The sequence below is a fragment of the Oncorhynchus mykiss genome, chromosome 17 (genome assembly GCF_013265735.2).
Source record: "Oncorhynchus mykiss isolate Arlee chromosome 17, USDA_OmykA_1.1, whole genome shotgun sequence".
NCBI lineage: Eukaryota > Metazoa > Chordata > Actinopteri > Salmoniformes > Salmonidae > Oncorhynchus > Oncorhynchus mykiss.
The window spans coordinates 84,205,359-84,228,583 of NC_048581.1; the positions used below are offsets into that span (position 1 = coordinate 84,205,359).

A 23,225-nucleotide genomic window follows, 5' to 3' on the forward strand; every position below is an offset into this window, starting at 1 on the left:
TTGCAATTTTCACACCAAAGTACGTTCATCTCTAGGAGACAGAACGCGTCTCCTTCCTGAGCGGTATGACAGCTGCATGTTCACATGGTGATTATTCTTGCGTACTATTGTTTGTACAGATGAACGTGATACCTGCAGACGTGGTACCTACGGACATTGCTCCCAAGGATGAACCAGACTTGTGAAGGCCTACATTTTTTTTTTTTCTGTATTGGCTGATTTCTTTTGATTTTCACATGATGTCAAGCATCCCCTTACCCAACATAAAATGCCTGATCTGCCAGTTATTGTGGCATCCCCTTACGCAACATAAAATGCCTGTTTTGTGTGAATCCATGTTTGAAAAGTTGTGAGATGCGATACTGAGTTAGCTAGCTAGCTAATTGGGAACTATTTCCCGGCAATGCTTAACAGGAAGTCCACCACAAAAAAAAACTAGAAAGACCCCGCCCATATTTCCATTGAAATGAGGTGAATAGTCTGGAAAGGCTCCTTGATGTTGTAGGCACGAGCCGACGATAATGAAGGGAGCTGCACTTTTTTACTGATTGGTTGTTCTCTGTGTCTTTCTCATGAAACACACAGCCCCCGAGCGCCACCGCCTTCCATGACAACGGTTAGATTTTCAAATCCAGATAACGAGAGGTCTCAACCTCCCAGGAAAGAAAACAACTTGGAGAGAACCAATCAAAACTCAGACTATTTATGTGTGAATACTGCATTTACAACAGACTCCTGTGCAGACCAGTGTGTCACAGACCAGTGTGTCACAGACCAGTGTGTCACAGACCAGTGTGTCACAGACCAGTGTGTCACAGACCAGTGTGTCACAGTGTACCACGTGAGTTGCGTGAGCCTGGTTAATGCAGAACGTCCTCACTGCCAAATCATTCTGGTGTGTAGTCAACCATTCTAAAGGTCAGAAATGGCCCTAGATTCTAGCATTCCTGTCACGTTCTGACCTTTATTTTCCTTTGTTTTGTCTTTATTTAGTATGGTCAGGGCGTGAGTTGGGGTGGGCAGTCTATGTTTTGTGTTCCTATGTTTAGGTTTCTGTTTTGGCCTAGTATGGTTCTCAATCAGGGGCAAGTGTCGCTAGCCGCCAGCCAGCCAGGCGCTGCCAGAGCCGCCAGCCAGCCAGGAGCTGCCAGAGCCGCCAGCCAGCCAGGAACTGCCAGAGCCGCCAGTCAGCCAGGCGATGCCAGAATCGCCCTTCACTCCGGAGCTGCCGGAGTCTCCCGCCTGTCCGGCGCTGCCGGAGTCTCCCGCCTGTCCGGCGCTGCCGGAGTCTCCCGCCTGTCCGGCGCTGCCGGAATCCCTTGTCCATTCGGGACCCATGTCTAGGGTTCCCAGTCCAAGGTCGGTGGCGAGGGTCGCCGCTTTAAAGAGAACACGGAGGCGGGCGAAGAGGCGCACCAGAACTTTGGTGAAGTGGGATCCACGTCCGGCGCCAGAACCGCCACCACGGACAGACGCCCACCCAGACCCTCCCCTATAGGTTCAGGATTTGTGGCCGGAGTCCGCACCTCTGGAGGGGGGGGGGGGGGGGGGGGGGGGTGTACTGTCACGTTCTGACCTTTTCATTTTCCTTTGTTTTGTCTTTATTTAGTATGGTCAGGGCGTGAGTTGGGGTGGGCAGTCTATGTTTTGCATTTCTATGTTTCTGTTTCGGCCTAGTATGGTTCTCAATCAGAGGCAGGTGTCGTTAGTTGTCTCTGATTGAGAATCATACTTAGGTAGCCTGGGTTTCACTGTTGGTTTGTGGGTGTTTGTTTCCTGTGTCAGTGTTTGTGCCACACGGGACTGTTTCGTTTATATCCACTTTGTTATTTTGTATTCTGTCGTGTTCAGTTTATACTATTAAAACATGGACACTTACCACGCTGCGTATTGGTCCGATCCTTGTTACTCCTCTTCAGACGAAGAGGAAATCTGTGGTTACAATTCCAATCATTCACTACAGTCACAACAGCCAGGAGGTGACCTGCAGAAGAGAGAGGAAATGAAAGAGAGGAAACAGAGGAGAACGTGAATGGAGGGGAGCGACTGTGGAAGACTTAGTCTGTAAAGAGACAGTAGAGGTCAGAGGCTCATGGCTTGTCTTGTGTTTTTCTGTCCTGTCAGAGAGAGAGAGAGATCCTTGAAATGAAATGAAATTGAGAGCGAAAGAGCGGGAGAACGAGAGAGAGAAAGAGAGGCCAAGAAAAAAAAGGGAGAGATAGCGAGGAAGAGAGAGAGAAAGAGACAGGATTTCAATTTCCTTTTTTGAAGAATTGTGACTGAAACCAGGAAGGAACCATGGCACAAAGTCACTTCCTCCAGGCAGCTCCTCTTTACCAGAAACACAGCAGAGAGTAGAACACTATCGCGATTCCAGTCAATAAAACCTCACTCTCTTAAAATAACGCAAGTCTAATATAACGTGATACATGATTATAATGTGTATTGTTGCTATTACTATTTTACTGCTAGTGGATAGACTCACTCTTTTTACTCAAAACCATATGCCACTAGTCACTAAAGGCATATCACAGTTTATTCTGTGCTTGTCATGTGTCATGTTATCAGGGGTGGAGAAAGTCACTCATAATTTTTTATTTTAGCATTACCTGTCTGCAAGTCACTATAGGACTACTTCCCTAACTATGGATACCTTTGACCCCGATGGTGTTTAAGCTGTGACCCTTGATCCTGCCTCTCAGACATGGTAACATTCCCTCACCTTATGACTGGTTAACGGGCCTCAGATGTGACCTTGTTACCACCCTGCAGACACACACACACACACACACACACACACACACACCATTCTGTATATTTCTGGCCCTTCTTTGGACACTGTGTTAACAACCCTCCAGGTGAGTTTCAATGCCATACAACTCTCCTTCCGTTGCCTCCAATTGCTCTTAAATACAAGTAAAACTAAAAACATTCTCTTAAACCGATCGCTGCCTGCACCTGCCCGCCTGTCCAACATCACTACTCTGGACGGCTCTGACTTAGAATATGTGGACAACTACAAATACCTGGGTGTCTGGTTAGACTGTAAACTCTCCTTCCAGGCTCACATCAAACATCCCCAATCCAAAGTTAAATCTAGAATTGGCTTCCTATTTCGCAACAAAGCATCCTTCACTCATGCTGCCAAACATACCCTTGTAAAACTGACCATCCTACCAATCCTCGACTTCGGCGATGTCATTTACAAAACAGCCTCCAACACCCTACTCAACAAATTGGATGCAGTCTATCAGAGTGCCATCCGTTTTGTCACCAAAGCCTCACATACTACCTACCACTGCGACCTGTACGCTCTCGTTCGCTGGCCCTCGCTTCATACTCGTCGCCAAACCCACTGGCTCCAGGTCATCTACAAGACCCTGCTTGGTAAAGTCCCCCCTTATCTCAGCTCGCTGGTCACCATAGCATCACCCACCTGTAGTACGCGCTCCAGCAGGTATATCTCTCTGGTCGCCCCCAAAACCAATTCTTCCTTTGGCCGCCTCTCCTTCCAGTTCTCTGCTGCCAATGACTGGAACGAACTACAAAAATCTCTGAAACTGGAAACACTTATCTCCCTCACTAGCTTTAAGCACCAGCTGTCAGAGCAGCTCACAGATTACTGCACCTGTTCATAGCAAATCTATAATTTAGCCCAAACAACTACCTCTTTCCCTACTGTATTTATTTATTTATTTTGCTCCTTTGCAACTTTCTCTACTTTGCACATTCTTCCACTGCAAATAAACCATTCCAATGTTTTACTTGCTATATTGTATTTACTTTTCTACTGTATCATTGACTGTATGTTTGTTTTACTCCATGTGTAACTCTGTTGTTGTATGTGTCGAACTGCTACGCTTTATCTTGGCCAGGTCGCAGTTGTAAATGAGAACTTGTTCTCAACTGGCCTAGCTGGTTAAATAAAGGTGTTCTCAACTAGCCTACCTGGTTAAATAAAGGTAAAATAAAATACAATTAAAATAAACACACACGCCATCGGAGACGCCAAACTCCCTAATTGGTCTATTAAGTGGGACCGGGGTGGGAGTGTTTGATCTGTGTGGCTAAGCGCCTGTCAATCGAATGCGATTACACCCTCCCCCTTGCGCTTCTCACTCGTTCTTCACATTCAATGTGAGACCGACAACAACACAAACACACGTTGAGCAGGCTGCGACGGTGTGCTTTCGGATGAGCGCCGAAAAACGGTTCTCACACAGTATGACAGGATGTAGCAGTGGCGAGCGAAAGAAGAAGAAAAGCTTGTGATAGAGTGCGATGTGACAGAGGGCCGGAGGTGTAGCCTAGATATGAGAGTGACCAGAGCAAGGACAGGCACAGATGCTGATCGTAGCGCGAGTACCCACGGCAGGTTATAATGACAGCACCACGGCTGGCGATTCTATCCTGATTTACGCATTTGCTCCAAAGGCTTTTTTGTTGATGCAACACTGTATTTTTACGCACTAACCTAACTCTGACTGACACGGTTCAGAGACTTTTGCACATAGGGAAAAACGGAAAGAAAGAGGATAGAATGGTGAGCCAAAACGACTGCTCGGTGAAGGTCTCTTTAAGGTAAGCCCCTCAGTGATCCTGAAAGCCCACTCAAAGATTTCTGCCGACCTTTGCAGAGCGCATTGTGTGTCTTGTCTGTCTCTATGTGTCTCTGTTCCCGGTCTATTCATTAATTGATTCCCTAACATGTGCGCCCAAGAAGTATTCACGGGTATTATTTAGCGCTCCATATGTGGACTATAGTAGACTAATAACTGCGTTATTATCAGTACAGTTAGAGAATGTGCCTTGTTTTTGCCACGTACGTACGGGTGGCGTTCCATTTGCCTACACACAGCAGATAATGCAACGCACGAGCGAGCATGTCTTCATATAGGTGTAGGGTTAAGTAGATCAGTCATGCTATTATGCTGTTGGGCTTAATAGTAATGGTTGATAATCATGGTGGTTGTGTCATTCTGAAAGCCCAGTTATCCAGGTGCGGGCGCGGTATCCATGGGGCGTTTCTGTCAGTCACAATAATATCACATTTTGTCCATGTGAGGTCTCCATGCCGTGCATATTGGTTGCTATTGCATTATGTTGTAGTCGTTACATTGTTACAACATCATTGCTTTCCCTCAAAACTCGCACCAGACGTTGCAGAAATGTGCTTCGGTTAAGTCGGAGAATCACAAAGAGATGGAGGTGATGCACTTCCTCAAAGCAATGTCCTTCACATTTACACAGCTGCCTTTGTTGACAACCTGAAGGCATGGGACTTGGGGGTGAGGAAATGAGGTTATTGATGAATATTGGACATGATTGCTGATAAATGTTTGCACCATAGCTGGGCATTATAAATCACAGTGTCGGCTATCACCCACCTTTGTTAGACCTTTATGATGTAGCTAAGTGGATGTAGAATACATAGCACACAGTACTAGTAGTGATGTGAGGAGGCATGACTTCAGTAATTGTATGTGAGTACTGTATTCTCATTCTCTGTCTGTGTATTGTTGCGCGCGCTAACCGAGTCGCAGCCAGCCTGCTCAGCCCGGTGGTGTGTCTGTCCATTGTCTAACAGTCTCCGGGGGGTGGGTCAGGGCAGTGATAAAATGGTGCAGCCACCCTTTGAAGTCAACCATGATATTGATGGCCCCATTTCCCCAGCTGGTGCCCCATGTGTGGTTGGTGTTGGTAACAAGGCTTGTAGCCTGTAGTCACTGTACGTTCCAAATGGCACCCTATTCCCTATGCAGTAGGGTAGGGCTCATAGAGCTCTGGTCAAAAGTAGTGCGCAATGTAGTGAATAAGGTGTTATTTGGGATGTAGTCTGTCTGTCTGTTGCCTCCCTTTGTGCTTTGCCAAAATGACATAAAGAGGAAGTAGCTTTAGTTCAGTCTTTTCAAAACAGTGAAAATAAGTGGGTGCCGCTGGTTGTTCATTGTTCATCTGTTGTTCATATTGGGAAGTTGGCCCGCTGTAGAGTGGGGTCATAGGTCATAGAGTTAGGGTTAGTTGGCCCGCTGTAGAGTGGGGTCATAGGTCACAGGGTTAGGGTTAGTTGGCCCACTGTAGAGTGGGGTCATAGGTAATAGAGTTAGGGTTAGTTGGCCCGCTGTAGAGTGGGGTCATAGATCACAGGGTTAGGGTTAGTTGGCCCACTGTAGAGTGGGGTCATAGGTCACAGGGTTAGGGTTAGTTGGCCCACTGTAGAGTGGGGTTATAGATCACAGGGTTAGGGTTAGTTGGCCCGCTGTAGAGTGGGGTCATAGGTCACAGGGTTAGGGTTAGTTGGCCCACTGTAGAGTGGGGTCATAGGTCACAGGGTTAGGGTTAGTTGGCCCGCTGTAGAGTGGGGTCATAGATCACAGGGTTAGGGTTAGTTGGCCCACTGTAGAGTGGGGTTATAGATCACAGGGTTAGGGTTAGTTGGCCCGCTGTAGAGTGGGGTCATAGATCACAGGGTTAGGGTTAGTTGGCCCGCTGTAGAGTGGGGTCATAGGTCATAGAGTTAAGGTTAGTTGGCACGCTGTAGAGTGGGGTCACAGAGTTAGGGTTAGTTGGCCCGCTGTAGAGTGGGGTCACAGAGTTAGGGTTAGTTGGCCCGCTGTAGAGTGGGGTCATAGGTAATAGAGTTAGGGTTAGTTGGCCCGCTGTAGAGTTGGGTCATAGGTCACAGGGTTAGGGTTAGTTGGCCCGCTGTAGAGTGGGGTCATAGGTCACAGAGATAGGGTTAGTTGGCCCGCTGTAGGGTGGGGTCATAGGTAATAGAGTTAGGGTTAGTTGGCCCGCTGTAGAGTGGGGTCATAGATCACAGGGTTAGGCTTAGTTGGCCCGCTGTAGAGTGTGGTCATAGATCACAGGGTTAGGGTTAGTTGGCCCACTGTAGAGTGGGGTCATAGGTCACAGGGTTAGGGTTAGTTGGCCTGCTGTAGAGTGGGGTCATAGGTCACAGGGTTAGGGTTAGTTGGCCCGCTGTAGAGTGGGGTCATAGGTCACAGGGTTAGGGTTAGTTGGCCCGCTGTAGAGTGGGGTCATAGGTCACAGGGTTAGGGTTAGTTGGCCTGCTGTAGAGTGGGGTCATAGGTCACAGGGTTAAGGTTAGTTGGCCCGCTTTAGGGTGAGGTCATAGGTCACAGGGTTAGGGTTAGTTGGCCTACTTTAGGGTGAGGTCACAGGGTCAAGGTTAGTGGGCCCACTTTAGGGTGGGGTCATAGGTCACAGACCGCAGGTAGCCTAGTGGTTAGAGCATTAGGCCAGTAACCGAAAGCTGACAAGATAAAAATCTGTCGTTCTGCCCCTGAGCAACGCACTGTTCCCCAGGCGCCGAAGATGAGGGGGTGGGTTAATGCAGAAGACACATTTCAGTTGAATGCATTCAGTTGTAATCGCAGCAAAAGGTGGCGCTACAAAGTATTAACTTAAGGGGGCTGAATAATTTTGCACGCCCAATTTTTCAGTTTTTGATTTGTTAAAAAAGTTTGAAATATCCAATAAATGTCGTTCCACTTCATGATTGTGTCCCACTTGTTGTTGATTCTTCACAAAAAAATACAGTTTTATATATCTTTATGTTTGAAGCCTGAAATGTGGCAAAAGGTCGCAAAGTTCAAGGGGGCCGAATACTTTCGCAAGGCACTGTACATTTACATGAAGTGGTTTGTAAGGATGGTCAATTAATACTGCACAAAAAAAGGGTTGTTTTCCATGTTATTTGATCCAGAAAATGATTTAATTTGACATGGATGTTTTGTGTCTTTGCACCTTGTGATGTAAATGTTTAAGGACCGGGTTTTGTTCTTTCTGGAAACAATTAGAATGACCATCACAGAGAAAGGCACAGGGTTTTGTTCTTTCTGGAAACTATTAGAATGACCATCACAGAGAAAGGCACAGGGTTTTGTTCTTTCTGGAAACTATTAGAATGACCATCACAGAGAAAGGCACAGGGCAACAACTCTTACAATCCCAACTATTTAATCCTATTTAATCCAACTATTTAATCCTGCAAGATTCCTAATTATACAACTACATTGTTTGCCAGCGGAGATGCTGAATAATTCGTTTTGCCCACGCTATATGTGACATTAATACTAGTAAAGGCCCAGTGCACTACTTTTGTGTAAAAAAAAATATTTTTACATTTATTTTTGTATTTTGTATTAATTATTTTTCAGGGGGTGCTGCAGCATCCTCAGCACCCCTACTTCCCTCGGCTATGTTTCACACACACTTTTCGCATCAATACACATGGTAGGAGCCGGACATGACCTGTCAACACAGCAGCAAAAGAGCTACGGTGCTGTACCTATATGTTCATCTGTCTCTGCTCAGCTCTTTAGGGCCGAGCTGCAATATTCAGCACGTAGACATTATTGGGTAACTATGGTAGTAACACTTACAGTATGTCGTTAGTACCAGGCTACCCTGTACCAGGTATAGGCCTACTGTAAGTACAAGCAGTTGAACAATACTATCAATCAATCAATCACATTTATTTATAAAGCCCTTATTACATCAGCCGATGTCACAAAGTGCTGTACAGGAACCCAGGCTAAAACCCCACACAGCAAGCAATGCAGGTGTAGAAGCACTAACCGATATTCATTCAGTAGAAACATGCAGTAAGCACATTGGGTTATGTAATAACCATAACACCACTGTTGTCATACGTATCTAAATGACTGTGGTGATAGATGCATGCTTTATTCTCTTCTTCTTCTTCTTGGTGTGATCCGATCGCTGTGTGTGTGTTTACTCTGTTCCTAATGGGTGGCACTGAAAGCAGCATTAGTAGTGACAGGAAGTGGGGACTGAAGCATATAAACAAAGACACGGATCAAGATGACTTCCTGTGGTTCTCGATGGATGGTTTTCCTAACGACAGGGAGACTAATCCTGGGAACACCAGCACCACTGATAACAGAGAATGAATGGATGGTTTTCCTAACGACAGGGAGACTAATCCTGGGAACACCAGCACCACTGATAACAGAGAATGAATGGATGGTTTTCCTAACGACATGGAGACTAATCCTGGGAACACCAGCACCACTGATAACAGAGAATGAATGGATGGTTTTCCTAACGACATGGAGACTAATCCTGGGAACACCAGCACCACTGATAACAGAGAATGAATGGATGGTTTTCCTAACGACAGGGAGACTAATCCTGGGAACACCAGCACCACTGATAACAGAGAATGAATGGATGGTTTTCCTAACGACATGGAGACTAATCCTGGGAACACCAGCACCACTGATAACAGAGAATGAATGGATGGTTTTCCTAACGACAGGGAGACTAATCCTGGGAACACCAGCACCACTGATAACAGAGAATGAATGGATGGTTTTCCTAACGACAGGGAGACTAATCCTGGGAACACCAGCACCACTGATAACAGAGAATGAATGGATGTTTTTCCTAACGACAGGGAGACTAATCCTGGGAACACCAGCACCACTGATAACAGAGAATGAATGGATGTTTTTCCTAACGACAGGGAGACTAATCCTGGGAACACCAGCACCACTGATAACAGAGAATGAATGGATGGTTTTCCTAACGACATGGAGACTAATCCTGGGAACACCAGCACCACTGATAACAGAGAATGAATGGATGGTTTTCCTAACGACATGGAGACTAATCCTGGGAACACCAGCACCACTGATAACAGAGAATGAATGGATGGCTTGTAATTGCTCCCACATTTCTAGTCAGAATTATGTTCTGCAGTTAAGGGACTGGGAGTGTGTTAAGACCACAGCCTTGGGAGTGTGTTAAGACCACAGCCTGGGTTTGATTGGTGTGTGTGTTGACGAAAGAAGGCGATGACAGCCAAACAAAGTCAAGAAACTCACCGCCCTGATCTATAGATCAGAACTGACCCCTTCCCCTCTCCTCCCTGTTCTATAGATCAGAACTGACCCCTTCCCCTCTCCTCCCTGGTCTATAGATCAGAACTAACCCCCTCTCATCCCTGGTCTATAGATCAGAACTAACCCCCTCTCTTCCCTGGTCTATATATCATACCTGACCCCCTCTCTTCCCTGGTCTATAGATCAGACCTGACCCCCTCTCTTCCCTGGTCTATAGATCAGAACTAACCCCCTCTCTTCCCTGGTCTATAGATCAGAACTAACCCCCTCTCTTCCCTAGTCTATAGATCAGAACTAACCCCCTCTCTTCCCTAGTCTATAGATCAGAACTAACCCACTCTCTTCCCTAGTCTATAGATCAGAACTAACCCCCTCTCTTCCCTAGTCTATAGATCAGAACTAACCCCCTCTCTTCCCTAGTCTATAGATCAGAACTAACCCCCTCTCTTCCCTGGTCTATAGATCAGACCTAACCCCCTCTCTTCCCTGGTCTATAGATCAGACCTAACCCCCTCTCTTCCCTGGTCTATAGATCAGAACGAACCCCCCTCTCCACCCTCCACAGTCTGTGTGGCCGACAGAGAAGCTGTTCATTTCCTGCATGTCTGTTCCAAAATACAGTCAACATTCAGACATCTAATAGCCAACATACAAATAGCCTGTGAAACAATGTCTCAGAATAATGACCCAGAATCTCCTTCGGTTTTCCTTCATGCGTGGTCCATGGCATCTTGAGGGATGGTGTTGGCCTGATGTTGACAGATGTTTATTTTACCTTTATTTAACTAGGCAAGTCAGTTAAGAACAAACTCTTATTTTCAATGACTGCCTAGGAACTGCCTTATTCAGGTGTTACAACAGAGTTGTACCTTGTCAGCTAAAGGATTCGATCTTGCAACCTTTCGGTTACTAGTCTAACGCTCTAACCACTAGGCTACCCTGCCGCCCCATATGTCTGTCTCTGAGGGCTTGATCTAAGGCCTGAGGTTGACAGAGTTGAAGTTGGAAGTTTACATACACCTTAGTCAAATACATTTAAACTCAGTTTTTCACAATTCCTGACATTTAATCCTAGTAAAAATTCCCTGTCTTAGGTCAGTTAGGATCACCACTTCATTTTAAGAATGTGAAATGTCAGAATAATAGTAGAGAGAATGATTTATTTCAGCTTTTATTTCTTTCATCACATTCCCAGTGGTTCAGAAGTTTACATACACTCGATTAGTATTTAGTAGCTTTTCCTTTAAATTGTTTAATTAACTTGGGTCAAATGTTTTGGGTAGCCTTCCACAAGCTTCCCACAATAAGTTGGGTGAATTTTGACCCATTCCTCCTGACAGAGATGGTGTAACTGAGTCAGGTTTGTAGGCCTCCTTGCTCGCACACGCTTTTTCAGGTCTGCACACACATTTTGGGATGGTGTTCTTCGGCTTGCAAGCCTCCCCTTTTTCCTCCAATATAACGATGGGCATTATGGCCAAACAGTTTTTGTTTCATCAGACATTTCTCCAACAAGTATGATCTTTGTCCCCATGTGCAGTTGCAAACCGTAGTCTGGCTTATTATGGCGGTTTTGGAGCAGCTGCTTCTTCCTTGCTGAGCGGCCTTTCAGGTTATGTCGATATAGGACTCATTTTACTGTGGATATAGATACTTTTGTACCTGTTTCCTCCAGAATCTTCACAAGGTCCTTTGCTGTTGTTCTGGGATTGATTTGCACTTTTTGCACCAAAGTACGTTCATCTCTAGGAGACAGAATTCGTCTCCTTCCTGAGCGGTATGACGGCTGCATGGTCCCATGGTGTTTATACCTGCGTACTATTGTTTGTACAGATGAATGTGGTACCTTCAGGCATTTGGAAATGGCTTTTTTGGATGAACCAGACTTGTGGAGGTCTACAATTATTTTGAGGTATTGGCTGATTTCTTTTGATTTTCTCATGATGTCAAGCAAAGAGGCACTGAGTTTGAAGGTAGGCCTTGAAATACATCCACAGGTACACCTCCAATTGACTAAAATTATGTCAATTAGCCTATCAGAATCTTCTAAAGTCACAACATAATTTTCTAGAATTTTTCAAGCAGTTTAAAGGCACAGTCAACTTAGTGTATGTAAACTTCTGACCCACTGGAATTGTGATACAGTGAATTATAATTTAAATAATCTGTCTGTAAACAATTGTTGGAGAAATGTCTTGTGTCATGCACAAAGTAGATTTCCTAACCGACTTGCCAAAACTATAGTTTGTTAACAAGATATTTGTGGAGTGGTTGAAGAACGAGTTTTAATGACTCCAATCTAAGTGTATGTAAACTTCTGACTTCAACTGTATCTCTGAGGGCTTGGTCTAAGACTCTAAGTCCTGATGTTGACAGATGTACAGGACCAGTCAAAGGTTTGGACACACCTACTAATTCCAGGGTTTTTCTAAATGTTCTACTATTTTCTACATTGTAGAATAATAGTGAATATATCAAAACTATGAAATAATACATATGGAATCATGTAGTAACCAGAAAAGCGTTAAACAAATCAAAATAGATTTTATGTTTGAGATTCTTCAAAGTAGCCACCCTTTGCCTCTGACAACTTTGCACACTCTTCGCATTCTTTCAACCAGCTTCATGAGGAATGCTTTTCCAACAGTCTTGAAGGAGACCCCACCCTCTCCCCTCTCCCCCTCCTCTCCACTCTCTTCTCCCAACCATCTCCCCCTCTCTCCCCTGGGGAGCTGAGATAACCCAGGTCTCATGGGGAACTTTCCCTCCTGGAGAAAAGGAACACTTATGTGAGAATGCTGTTCTTTGACTACAGCTCAGCGTTCAACATCCATAGTGCCCTCAAAGCTCATCAATAAGCTAAGGACCCTGGGACTAAACACATCCCTCTGCAACTGGATCCTGGACTTCCTTGCCCACAGTTGGTAAGGGTAGGCAACAACACATCTGCCACGCTGATCCTCAACATGGGGGACCGTCATTAAGGCAATACAGAGTGTAGTCAGAGGCGGTGTCAGAGGAGGGCCCTAAAAATTGTCGAAGACTCCAGCCACCCTAGTCATAGACTGTTCTCTCTGCTACCGCACGGAAAGCGGAACCCGAGCGCCCCCCCCATCTCTCTGTTACGCTGCTGCTACTCTCTGTTTATTATCTATGCAAAGTCACTATACTTACATGTACATAGTACCTCAATGACCTCGACTAACCGATGCCCCCGCACATTGACTCTGTACTGGTACCCCCTGTATTTAGCCTCACTACTGTTATTTTATTGCTGCTCTTTAATTATTTGTTACTTTTATTTTTTATTTTGTTATTTAACACATTTTTTACTTAACACTTATTTTTATTAAAACTGCATGGATGGTTAAGGGCTTGTAAGTAAGCATTTCACTGTGAGGTCTACACCTGTTGTATTCGGCGCATGTGACAAATAAACTTTGATTTATGATGAGGTTGTAAATAGGCTGTTATTAATTGTTTATTATGAAGAATCTGTGATTATGAACAGGAAGGGAAATAGGCTCACTGTACCCATGATCTTTGTATGGTGTTGTCACAAACACTTTGGCTTACATTTTTGCTTCAGTCTGTGTGATGCAACTTGTGTTGTGCAAAATGATTTTCTGCCACAAACCTTTTTTTGCTTAACACTTTTTCTGCTTAACACTTTTTCTGTTTAACACTTTTTCTGCTTAACACTCTTTCTGCTTAACACTTTTTCTGCTTAACACTCTTTCTGCTTAACACTTTTTCTGCTTAACACTCTTTCTGCTTAACACTCTTTCTGCTTAACACTTTTTCTGCTTAACACTTCTTCTGCTTAACACTCTTTCTGCTTAACACTTTTTCTGCTTAACACTCTTTCTGCTTAACACTTTTTCTGCTTAACACTTTTTCTGCTTAACACTTTTTCTGCTTAACACTTTTTCTGCTTAACACTCTTTCTGCTTAACACTTTTTCTGCTTAACACTTTTTCTGCTTAACACTTTTTTCTGCTTAACACTTTTTCTGCTTAACACTTTTTCTGCTTAACACTCTTTCTGCTTAACACTTTTTCTGCTTAACACTTTTTCTGCTTAACACTTTTTCTGCTTAACACTCTTTCTGCTTAACACTTTTTCTGCTTAACACTCTTTCTGCTTCTTTTTTTTCTCACAACAATGGCAATTTGCCCTTGACACAACAATGAGTTGCCTACAATGACACAAACTGGGATCATCAACTAGATTCAGCCGTGGTACGATTTCTTCTTTAGTGGATGGAACCTAGTTACAGATCATTTTGTAGACTGCAAATTGACTGCAAGAACAGATATCAGATAGCCCAACAGATATTATTTTTTTACTAAAACATAGTCATTTCAAACCTTGCTTATATTTGTATACGATCACATTTATCTCTCTATTTTGTGTGGGAGTATTTTGGAACAGACTTCCTGAATGATATCCCTTGTAGATGATTTCATGGTGTTTTCACAGCCTTCCTTTGATTTATTAACATTTTTTTTATTTTTACATTTATCCTTTATTTAACTAGGCAAGTCAGTTAATAACACATTCTTATTTACAATAACGGCCTAGGAACAGTGGGTTAACTGCCTGGTTTTAGGGGCAGAGCTACAGATTTTTACCTTATCAGCTCGGGGATTCGATCTACCAACCTTTCGGTTACTGACCCAATGCTCTAACCACTAGGCTACCTGCCGCCCCAACAATACAATTTACGTCCAACAATAATTATATTAAATTTTTTTTTTAAACCAGCATTTTAAATAGTAATTTAAAAGTATTTGTTTTGGTTTGTGGATGTATGTCCTGTGTAGGCTGTGTGTGTGTCGCGTCTGTTTCCTGTTGACAGTGCGTGAACCGTTCACTGGGTCCACAGCCTCCCTAGGGGGGGCTGCTTTACGGGCCTCATTCTGGTGGGAACTAGCCGCTGGTCATAATGTCTGTCTGGGTGTTTGTATGTGGGGGAAGAGTAGTGTGTGTATAGTGTATGTGTGTGTGCGTCCATAGTGTGTGTGTTAGTGTGAGTCTGTGTTAGTAATGGCGGTTAATGGGAGACTACCCCCCTGCCCTCATGGTCCGTTCTGTAAGGCCAATAAGTAATAGTTAGCTCCTGTTCAGAGCTGCTCCAGGACAGATACTTCCTGTAGTCTCCTGTATAACATGCATCCCTCCCTCCTACCCAGTAAGCCGGGTTGAATGATAAGTTAAATCAAGTGTTCGACGACATAGCTTTCCAGGAAAGGAAACAGGGAAGGATGCAATACAATGCTGTGACTAGTGTAGTTAACTACAGTTTTACAAGAGCTGCTGAATGCATTCCCAACAGGGCAACAGATCTAGCAACGCTATCTTCACGTATTCCCAACAGGGCAACAGATCTAGCAACACTATCTTCACGTATTCCCAACAGGGCACCAGATCTAGCAACGCTATCTTCACGTATTCCCAACAGGGCACCAGATCTAGCAACGCTATCTTCACGTATTCCCAACAGGGCAACAGATCTAGTAACGCTATCTTCACGTATTCCCAACAGGGCAACAGATCTAGCAACGCTATCTTCACGTATTCCCAACAGTGCACCAGATCTAGCAAAACTATCTTCACGTATTCCCAACAGGGCACTAGATCTAGCAACGCTATCTCACGTATTCCCAACAGGGCACCAGATCTAGCAACGCTATCTTCACGTATTCCCAACAGGGCACCAGATCTAGCAACACTATCTTCACGTATTCCCAACAGGGCACCAGATTTACCAACACTATATTTTTCATCTTCATGGAAGTCCCTCTCAGATACACTCTGGTCATTTCCTCCTTACCCTGATCAAATGGTCTCTGACCTCTGACCTCTAACAGTCATTAGTAAAAGTCCTTTGACAGGGAGTGTTAAATGAAAGGTTCTGGGTGGAACTGGAACTGGGATGGCCACAGAGACAGAAACAGGACTCAGGATGAGTCAACAAAGCATGGTGCCATTAGTAAAGTACAGAACAGTAAAGTACAATAAAGTACAGAACAGTAAAGTACAATAAAGTACAGAACAGTAAAGTACAGAACAGTAAAGTACAGAACAGTACAGAACAGTAAAGTACAGAACAGTAAAGTACAGTACAGAAAAGTACAGAACAGTACAGAACAGTAAAGTACAGAACAGTAAAGTACAGTACAGAAAAGTACAATAAAGTATAGTAAAGAACAGTAAAGTACAGAATAGTAAAGTACAGAACAGTAAAGAACAGTAAAGTACAGAACAGTACAGAACAGTAAAGTACAGAACAGTAAAGTACAATAAAGAACAGTAAAGTACAGAATAGTAAAGTACAGAACAGTAAAGAACAGTAAAGTACAGAACAGTAAAGTACAGTAAAGAACAGTAAAGTACAGAACAGTGAAGTACAGTAAAGAACAGAACAGTAAAGTACAGTAAAGAACAGTGAAGTACAGAACAGTAAAGTACAGAACAGTAAAGTACAGAACAGTAAAGTACAGAACAGTAAAGAACAGTAAAGTACAGAACAGTACAGAACAGTGAAGTACAATAAAGAACAGAACAGTCAAGTACAGAACAGTGAAGTACAATAAAGTACAGAACAGTAAATTACAGTAAAGAACAGTAAAGTACAGAACAGTGAAGTACAATAAAGAACAGAACAGTAAAGTACAGAACAGTGAAGTACAATAAAGTACAGAACAGTAAATTACAGTAAAGAACAGTAAAGTACAGGAAAGTACAGTACAGAAAAGTACAGTACAGAACAGTAAAGTACAGAACAGTAAAGTACAGAACAGTAAAGTACAGAACAGTAAAGTACAGTAAAGAACAGAACAATAAAGAACAGTAAAGTACAGTAAAGAACAGAACAGTAAAGAACAGACCAGTAAAGAACAGACCAGTAAAGAACAGTAAAGTACAGTAAAGAACAGAACAGTAAAGAACAGACCAGTAAAGTAAAGTAAAGAACAGTAAAGTACAGACCAGTAAAGTATAGATCAGTAAAGTACAGTAAAGAACAGTAAAGTACAGTAAAGAACAGTAAAGTACAGTAAAGAACAGAACAGTAAAGTATAGATCAGTAAAGTACAGACCAGTAAAGAACAGTAAAGTAAAGAACAGAACAGTAAAGAACAGTAAAGAACCGAACAGTAAAGTACAGTAAAGAACAGAACAGTAAAGTATAGATCAGTAAAGAACAGTAAAGTAAAGAACAGACCAGTAAAGAACAGTAAAGAACAGTAAAGTAAAGAACAGAACAGTAAAGAACAGTAAAGTAAAGAACAGAGCAGTAAAGTACAGTAAAGAACAGAACAGTAAAGTACAGTAAAGAACAGAACAGTAAAGTACAGACCAGTAAAGAACAGTAAAGTAAAGTAAAGAACAGTAAAGTAAAGAACAGTAAAGAACAGTAAGGTAAAGAACAGTAAGGTAAATAACAGGAAAGTAAAAAACTGAACAGTAAAGAACAGAACAGTAAAGTACAGTAAAATACAGAACAGTAAAGTAAAGAACAGTAAAGTATCGAACAGTAAAGAACAGTAAAGTACAGAACAGTAAAGTATAGAACAGTAAAGTATAGAACAGTAAAGTAAAGAACAGTAAAGTATAGAACAGTAAAGAACAGTAAAGTACAGAACAGTAAAGTATAGAACAGTAAAGTACAGAACAGTAAAGTATAGAACAGTAAAGTATAGAACAGTAAAGTACAGAACAGTACAGAACAGTAGAGTACAGAACAGTAAAGTACAGAACAGTAAAGTATAGAACAGTAAAGTATAGAACAGTAAAGTATAGAACAGTAAAGTATAGAACAGTAAAGTACAGAACAGTACAGAACAGTAGAGTACAGAACAGTAAAGTACAGAACAGTAAAGTACAGAACAGTGAAGTACAATAAAGTACAGAACAGTAAATTACAGTAAAGAACAGTAAAGTACAGGAAAGTACAGTACAGAAAAGTACAGTACAGAACAGTAAAGTACAGAACAGTAAAGTACAGAACAGTAAAGTACAGAACAGTAAAGTACAGTAAAGAACAGAACAATAAAGAACAGTAAAGTACAGTAAAGAACAGAACAGTAAAGAACAGACCAGTAAAGAACAGACCAGTAAAGAACAGTAAAGTACAGTAAAGAACAGAACAGTAAAGAACAGACCAGTAAAGTAAAGTAAAGAACAGTAAAGTACAGACCAGTAAAGTATAGATCAGTAAAGTACAGTAAAGAACAGTAAAGTACAGTAAAGAACAGTAAAGTACAGTAAAGAACAGAACAGTAAAGTATAGATCAGTAAAGTACAGACCAGTAAAGAACAGTAAAGTAAAGAACAGAACAGTAAAGAACAGTAAAGAACCGAACAGTAAAGTACAGTAAAGAACAGAACAGTAAAGTATAGATCAGTAAAGAACAGTAAAGTAAAGAACAGACCAGTAAAGAACAGTAAAGAACAGTAAAGTAAAGAACAGAACAGTAAAGAACAGTAAAGTAAAGAACAGAGCAGTAAAGTACAGCAAAGAACAGAACAGTAAAGTACAGTAAAGAACAGAACAGTAAAGTACAGACCAGTAAAGAACAGTAAAGTAAAGTAAAGAACAGTAAAGTAAAGAACAGTAAAGAACAGTAAGGTAAAGAACAGTAAGGTAAATAACAGGAAAGTAAAAAACTGAACAGTAAAGAACAGAACAGTAAAGTACAGTAAAATACAGAACAGTAAAGTAAAGAACAGTAAAGTATAGAACAGTAAAGAACAGTAAAGTACAGAACAGTAAAGTATAGAACAGTAAAGTATAGAACAGTAAAGTAAAGAACAGTAAAGTATAGAACAGTAAAGAACAGTAAAGTACAGAACAGTAAAGTATAGAACAGTAAAGTACAGAACAGTAAAGTATAGAACAGTAAAGTATAGAACAGTAAAGTACAGAACAGTACAGAACAGTAGAGTACAGAACAGTAAAGTACAGAACAGTAAAGTATAGAACAGTAAAGTATAGAACAGTAAAGTATAGAACAGTAAAGTATAGAACAGTAAAGTATAGACCAGTAAAGTATAGACCAGTAAAGAACAGTAAAGTAAAGAACAGACCAGTAAAGAACAGTAAAGTAAAGAACAGAACAGTAAAGCATAGAACAGTATAGAACAGTAAAGAACTGAACAGTAAAGAACTGAACAGTAAAGAACTGAACAGACCAGTAAAGAACAGTAAAGTAAAGAACAGAACAGTAAAGTATAGAACAGTAAAGTATAGACCAGTAAAGAACAGTAAAGTAAAGAATAGAACAGTAAAGCATAGAACAGTATAGAACAGTAAAGAACTGAACAGTAAAGAACTGAACAGTAAAGTATAGAACAGTAAAGAACAGTAAAGTATAGAACAGTAAAGTATAGAACAGTAAAGTATAGAACAGTAAAGTATAGAACAGTAAAGTATAGAACAGTAAAGTACAGCACAGACCAGTAAAGAACAGTAAAGTAAAGAACAGAACAGTAAAGTATAGAACAGTATAGAACAGTAAAGTACAGAACAGTAAAGAACTGAACAGTAAAGAACTGAACAGTAAAGTATAGAACAGTAAAGAACAGTATAGAACAGTAAAGTAAAGAACAGTAAGAACTGAACAGTAAAGAACTGAACAGTAAAGAACTGAACAGTAAAGAACTGAACAGTAAAGTATAGAACAGTAAAGTATAGAACAGTAAAGTACAGTAAAGTATAGAACAGTAAAGAACAGTAAAGTATAGAACAGTAAAGTATAGAACAGTAAAGAACATTTGAATGTATTCCGTTAGCAGTTTGGATGACAAATTCCCCTTAGATTTCCATGTAGATCTTGCTTGACCCACATGTGTTTCGGTGGGTGTGTGTGAGTGTGTTTTGTGTGTGTGTGTGAGTGTGTTCCGATGTTTTGGTGTGTGCGTTTGTTTCTCAGTGGATATGGGGTGTGTATGTCTCTCAAAGGTGTTGTGTTAGTGTTGTTGTTAATGAACATTCCTCCGGGTTCATCAGTCGCCCCCCAGAGTGTTTCTGTTGCAGAATAACTTCCTGTTAGGCCGCATGGGCCTCACTTCCTGTTTCTGAAGCTGCTCAGCAACTGTTTCTGGTTCTAGCACAGGCAGTTCTAGCACAGTGCACACATAGCTGGTGTACAAAAGTGAAAGACACAAAAACTAAACTGAAGAACGGGAAGCATAGAAATTCAGCACATAGAACAGATCTACCACTTCGACTTGCTTTCAATGAGAATAACAGATCTATAACTCACATTTCTATGTGAATTGGCTTCGGTCGCCCAAAAAGTTACATATAGCTGCTTTAAATAGTGATCCATTCTGACAACTGCGTTTGTCGTCACACAGGACCACGTGCTGTGACACAGGCCGAACATGGGCCGGCAGGCTACATGAGGGTTCCCGGTTGACACAGGCCGAACATGGGCCGGCAGGCTACATGGGGGTTCCCGGTTGACACAGGCCGAACATGGGCCGGCAGGCTACATGGAGGTTCCCGGTTGACACAGGCCGAACATGGGCCGGCAGGCTACATGGGGGTTCCCGGTTGACACAGGCCGAACATGGGCCGGCAGGCTACATGGAGGTTCCCGGTTGACACAGGCCGAACATGGGCCGGCAGGCTACATGGAGGTTCCCGGTTGACACAGGCCGAACATGGGCCGGCAGGCTACATGGAGGTTCCCGGTTGACACAGGCCGAACATGGGCCGGCAGGCTACATAGAGGTTCCCGGTTGACACAGGCCGAACATGGGCCGGCAGGCTACATAGAGGTTCCCGGTTGACACAGGCCGAACATGGGCCGGCAGGCTACATGGAGGTTCCCGGTTGACTCTCTCTGGCAGGATGAAAGCGACTACATCCACCATGATTCTTTAGTTCCGGCAAATTTTTACCATGATCCTTAGCGATTTCTTTGGTGACGTTTAACCACATTCAGCTCTTCAAATGTCAAATACTTCCGGCTTCATGCGCCATCGGGAGTTTTCCATAGGAATATGTGGATGGCATCAGAGCTATCACTATCTACTGGTTTTAATGTCTATGGACGTAACATGTGTAGTGTACTGTTGTAACAAAGTAAATGTGCATCTGGGACATATGTTACGTTTTGGTACATAAGACAGAAGGGTACAGAAACAGAAGGAGTTCATTGTGGTGGAATCTCATCACGGACAGGCTTTATCATTTTAGCTAAGTAGCAACTGTTCAACTACTTACTACTTTTTCGCTACTTTGCAATTATTTAGCATATTAGCTAAGCCTAACCCCTAGCCTAGCTAATGTTAGCCACCTAGCTAATGTTAACGTTAGCCACCTAGCTAACGTTAGCCACAACAAATTGGAATTCGTAACATAGCATAATACTTATTTCAAATTCGGAACATATTGTATGAATTGTAATTTGTAACATATTGTATGAATTGTAATTTGTAACATTTCAGATGAATTGTAATTTGTAACATATCATATGAATCAAACGTAACATATAAATGGAAGGAGACGGATTTACATTTACTATGTTTCATCTCCTCTGGAGTTGTCATGCGTAGATGTAATAGGTGGCAGGGAAGTCAGGCGCAGGAGAGTCAAATGGAGTGTAAAATGGAGTCTTTTAATAAAGTCCACGGAGTATGCTCCATAACACTAAATGTACATAAACATGGGTACAAGGACCCGACGCACACCTATACAACATTCACACTACACTGACAATAAAACAATCTCTGACAAAGACATGAGGGGAAACAGAGGGTTAAATACACAACAGGTAATGAATGGGATTGAAAACAGGTGTATGGGAAGACAAGACAAAACCAATGGAAAATGAAAAAAGGATCAATGATGGCTAGAAGACCGGTGACGTCGAACGCCGAGCACCGCCCGAACAAGGAGAGGCAACGACTTCGGCAGCAGTCGTGACAGTACCCCCCCCCCTGACGCGCGGCTCCAGCTGCGCGTCGACACCGGCCTCGGGGACGACCCGGAAGGCGAGGTGCAGGGCGATCCGGATGGAGACGGTGGAATTCTGATAACATGGAAGGATCTAACACGTCCTCCACCGGAACCCAGCATCTCTCCTCCGGCCCGTACCCCTCCCAGTCCACGAGGTACTGAAGGCCCCTCGCCCGACGTCTCGAATCCAAAATGGATCGAACAGAGTACGCCGGAACCCCCTCGATGTCTAGAGGAGGCGGAGGAACATTACGCACTTCAGCCTCCTGGAGCGGGCCAGCCACCATCGGCCTGAGGAGAGACACATGGAACGAGGGGTTAATACGGTAATGAGTGGGTAGTTGTAACCTATAACATACCTCGTTCACTCTCCTCAGGACTTTAAACGGCCCCACAAACCGCGGACCCAACTTCCGGCAGAGAAGGCGAAGGGGCAGGTTTCGGGTCGAGAGCCAGACCCTGTCCCCTGGTGCGAACACTGGGGCCTCACTGCGGCGACGGTCTGCGCCAATTTTCTGGCGCCTTATGGCACGCTGAAGGTGGACGTGGGCTGCCTCCCAGGTCTCCTCAGCGTGCCGAAACCAATTGTCCACCGCAGGGGCCTCGGTCTGGCTCTGATGCCAAGGAGCCAGAACCGGCTGATACCCTAATACACATTGAAAGGGAGTAAGGTTAGTGGAGGAGTGACGTAGCGAGTTCTGAGCCATCTCTGCCCAGGGCACGAACTTCGCCCACTCCCCCGGCCGATCCTGGCAATAAGACCGCAGAAACCTACCCACATCCTGGTTAACTCTCTCCACCTGCCCATTACTCTCGGGTTGAAAACCTGAGGTAAGACTAACCGAGATCCCCAGACGCTCCATGAACGCCTTCCAGACCCTTGATGTGAACTGGGGACCCCGATCAGACACTATATCCTCAGGCACCCCATAGTGCCGGAAAACGTGTGTAAACAGGGCCTCTGCAGTTTGTAAGGCCGTAGGGAGACCGGGCAAAGGGAGGAGACGACAGGACTTAGAAAACCGATCCACAACGACCAGGATCGTGGTGTAACCCTGTGAAGGTGGAAGATCGGTCAAAAAATCCACCGACAGGTGTGACCACGGCCGTTGAGGAACGGGTAGAGGTTGTAGCTTACCTCTGGGCAGGTGTCTAGGAGCCTTGCACTGGGCGCACACCGAGCAGGAAGAAACATAAATCCTCACGTCCTTAGCTAAAGTGGGCCACCAGTATCTCCCGTCAAGACAGCGCATCGTCCGACCTATCCCAGGATGACCAGAGGAGGGTGACGTGTGAGCCCAATATATCAATCGGTCGCGTACAGCAGACGGAACGTACAGACGACCAGCTGGACACTC

At 43.4% G+C, this 23,225-nt stretch overlaps 1 protein-coding gene across 2 annotated transcripts in view; it reads left to right on the forward strand.

Moving 5' to 3' along the window:
* The first annotated feature begins 4,148 nt into the window (after window positions 1-4,148).
* The window catches only part of LOC110493278 (kinesin-like protein KIF21B), a 142,987-nt gene continuing 123,910 nt past the window's right edge, over window positions 4,149-23,225 (forward strand). For both annotated transcript variants that reach the window (XM_036950810.1, XM_036950809.1), the window contains exon 1: window positions 4,149-4,581. In XM_036950810.1, coding sequence (XP_036806705.1) covers window positions 4,541-4,581 — 41 coding nt within the window. In that variant the 5' untranslated portion in view covers window positions 4,149-4,540. The remainder of the gene's footprint in view (window positions 4,582-23,225) is intronic.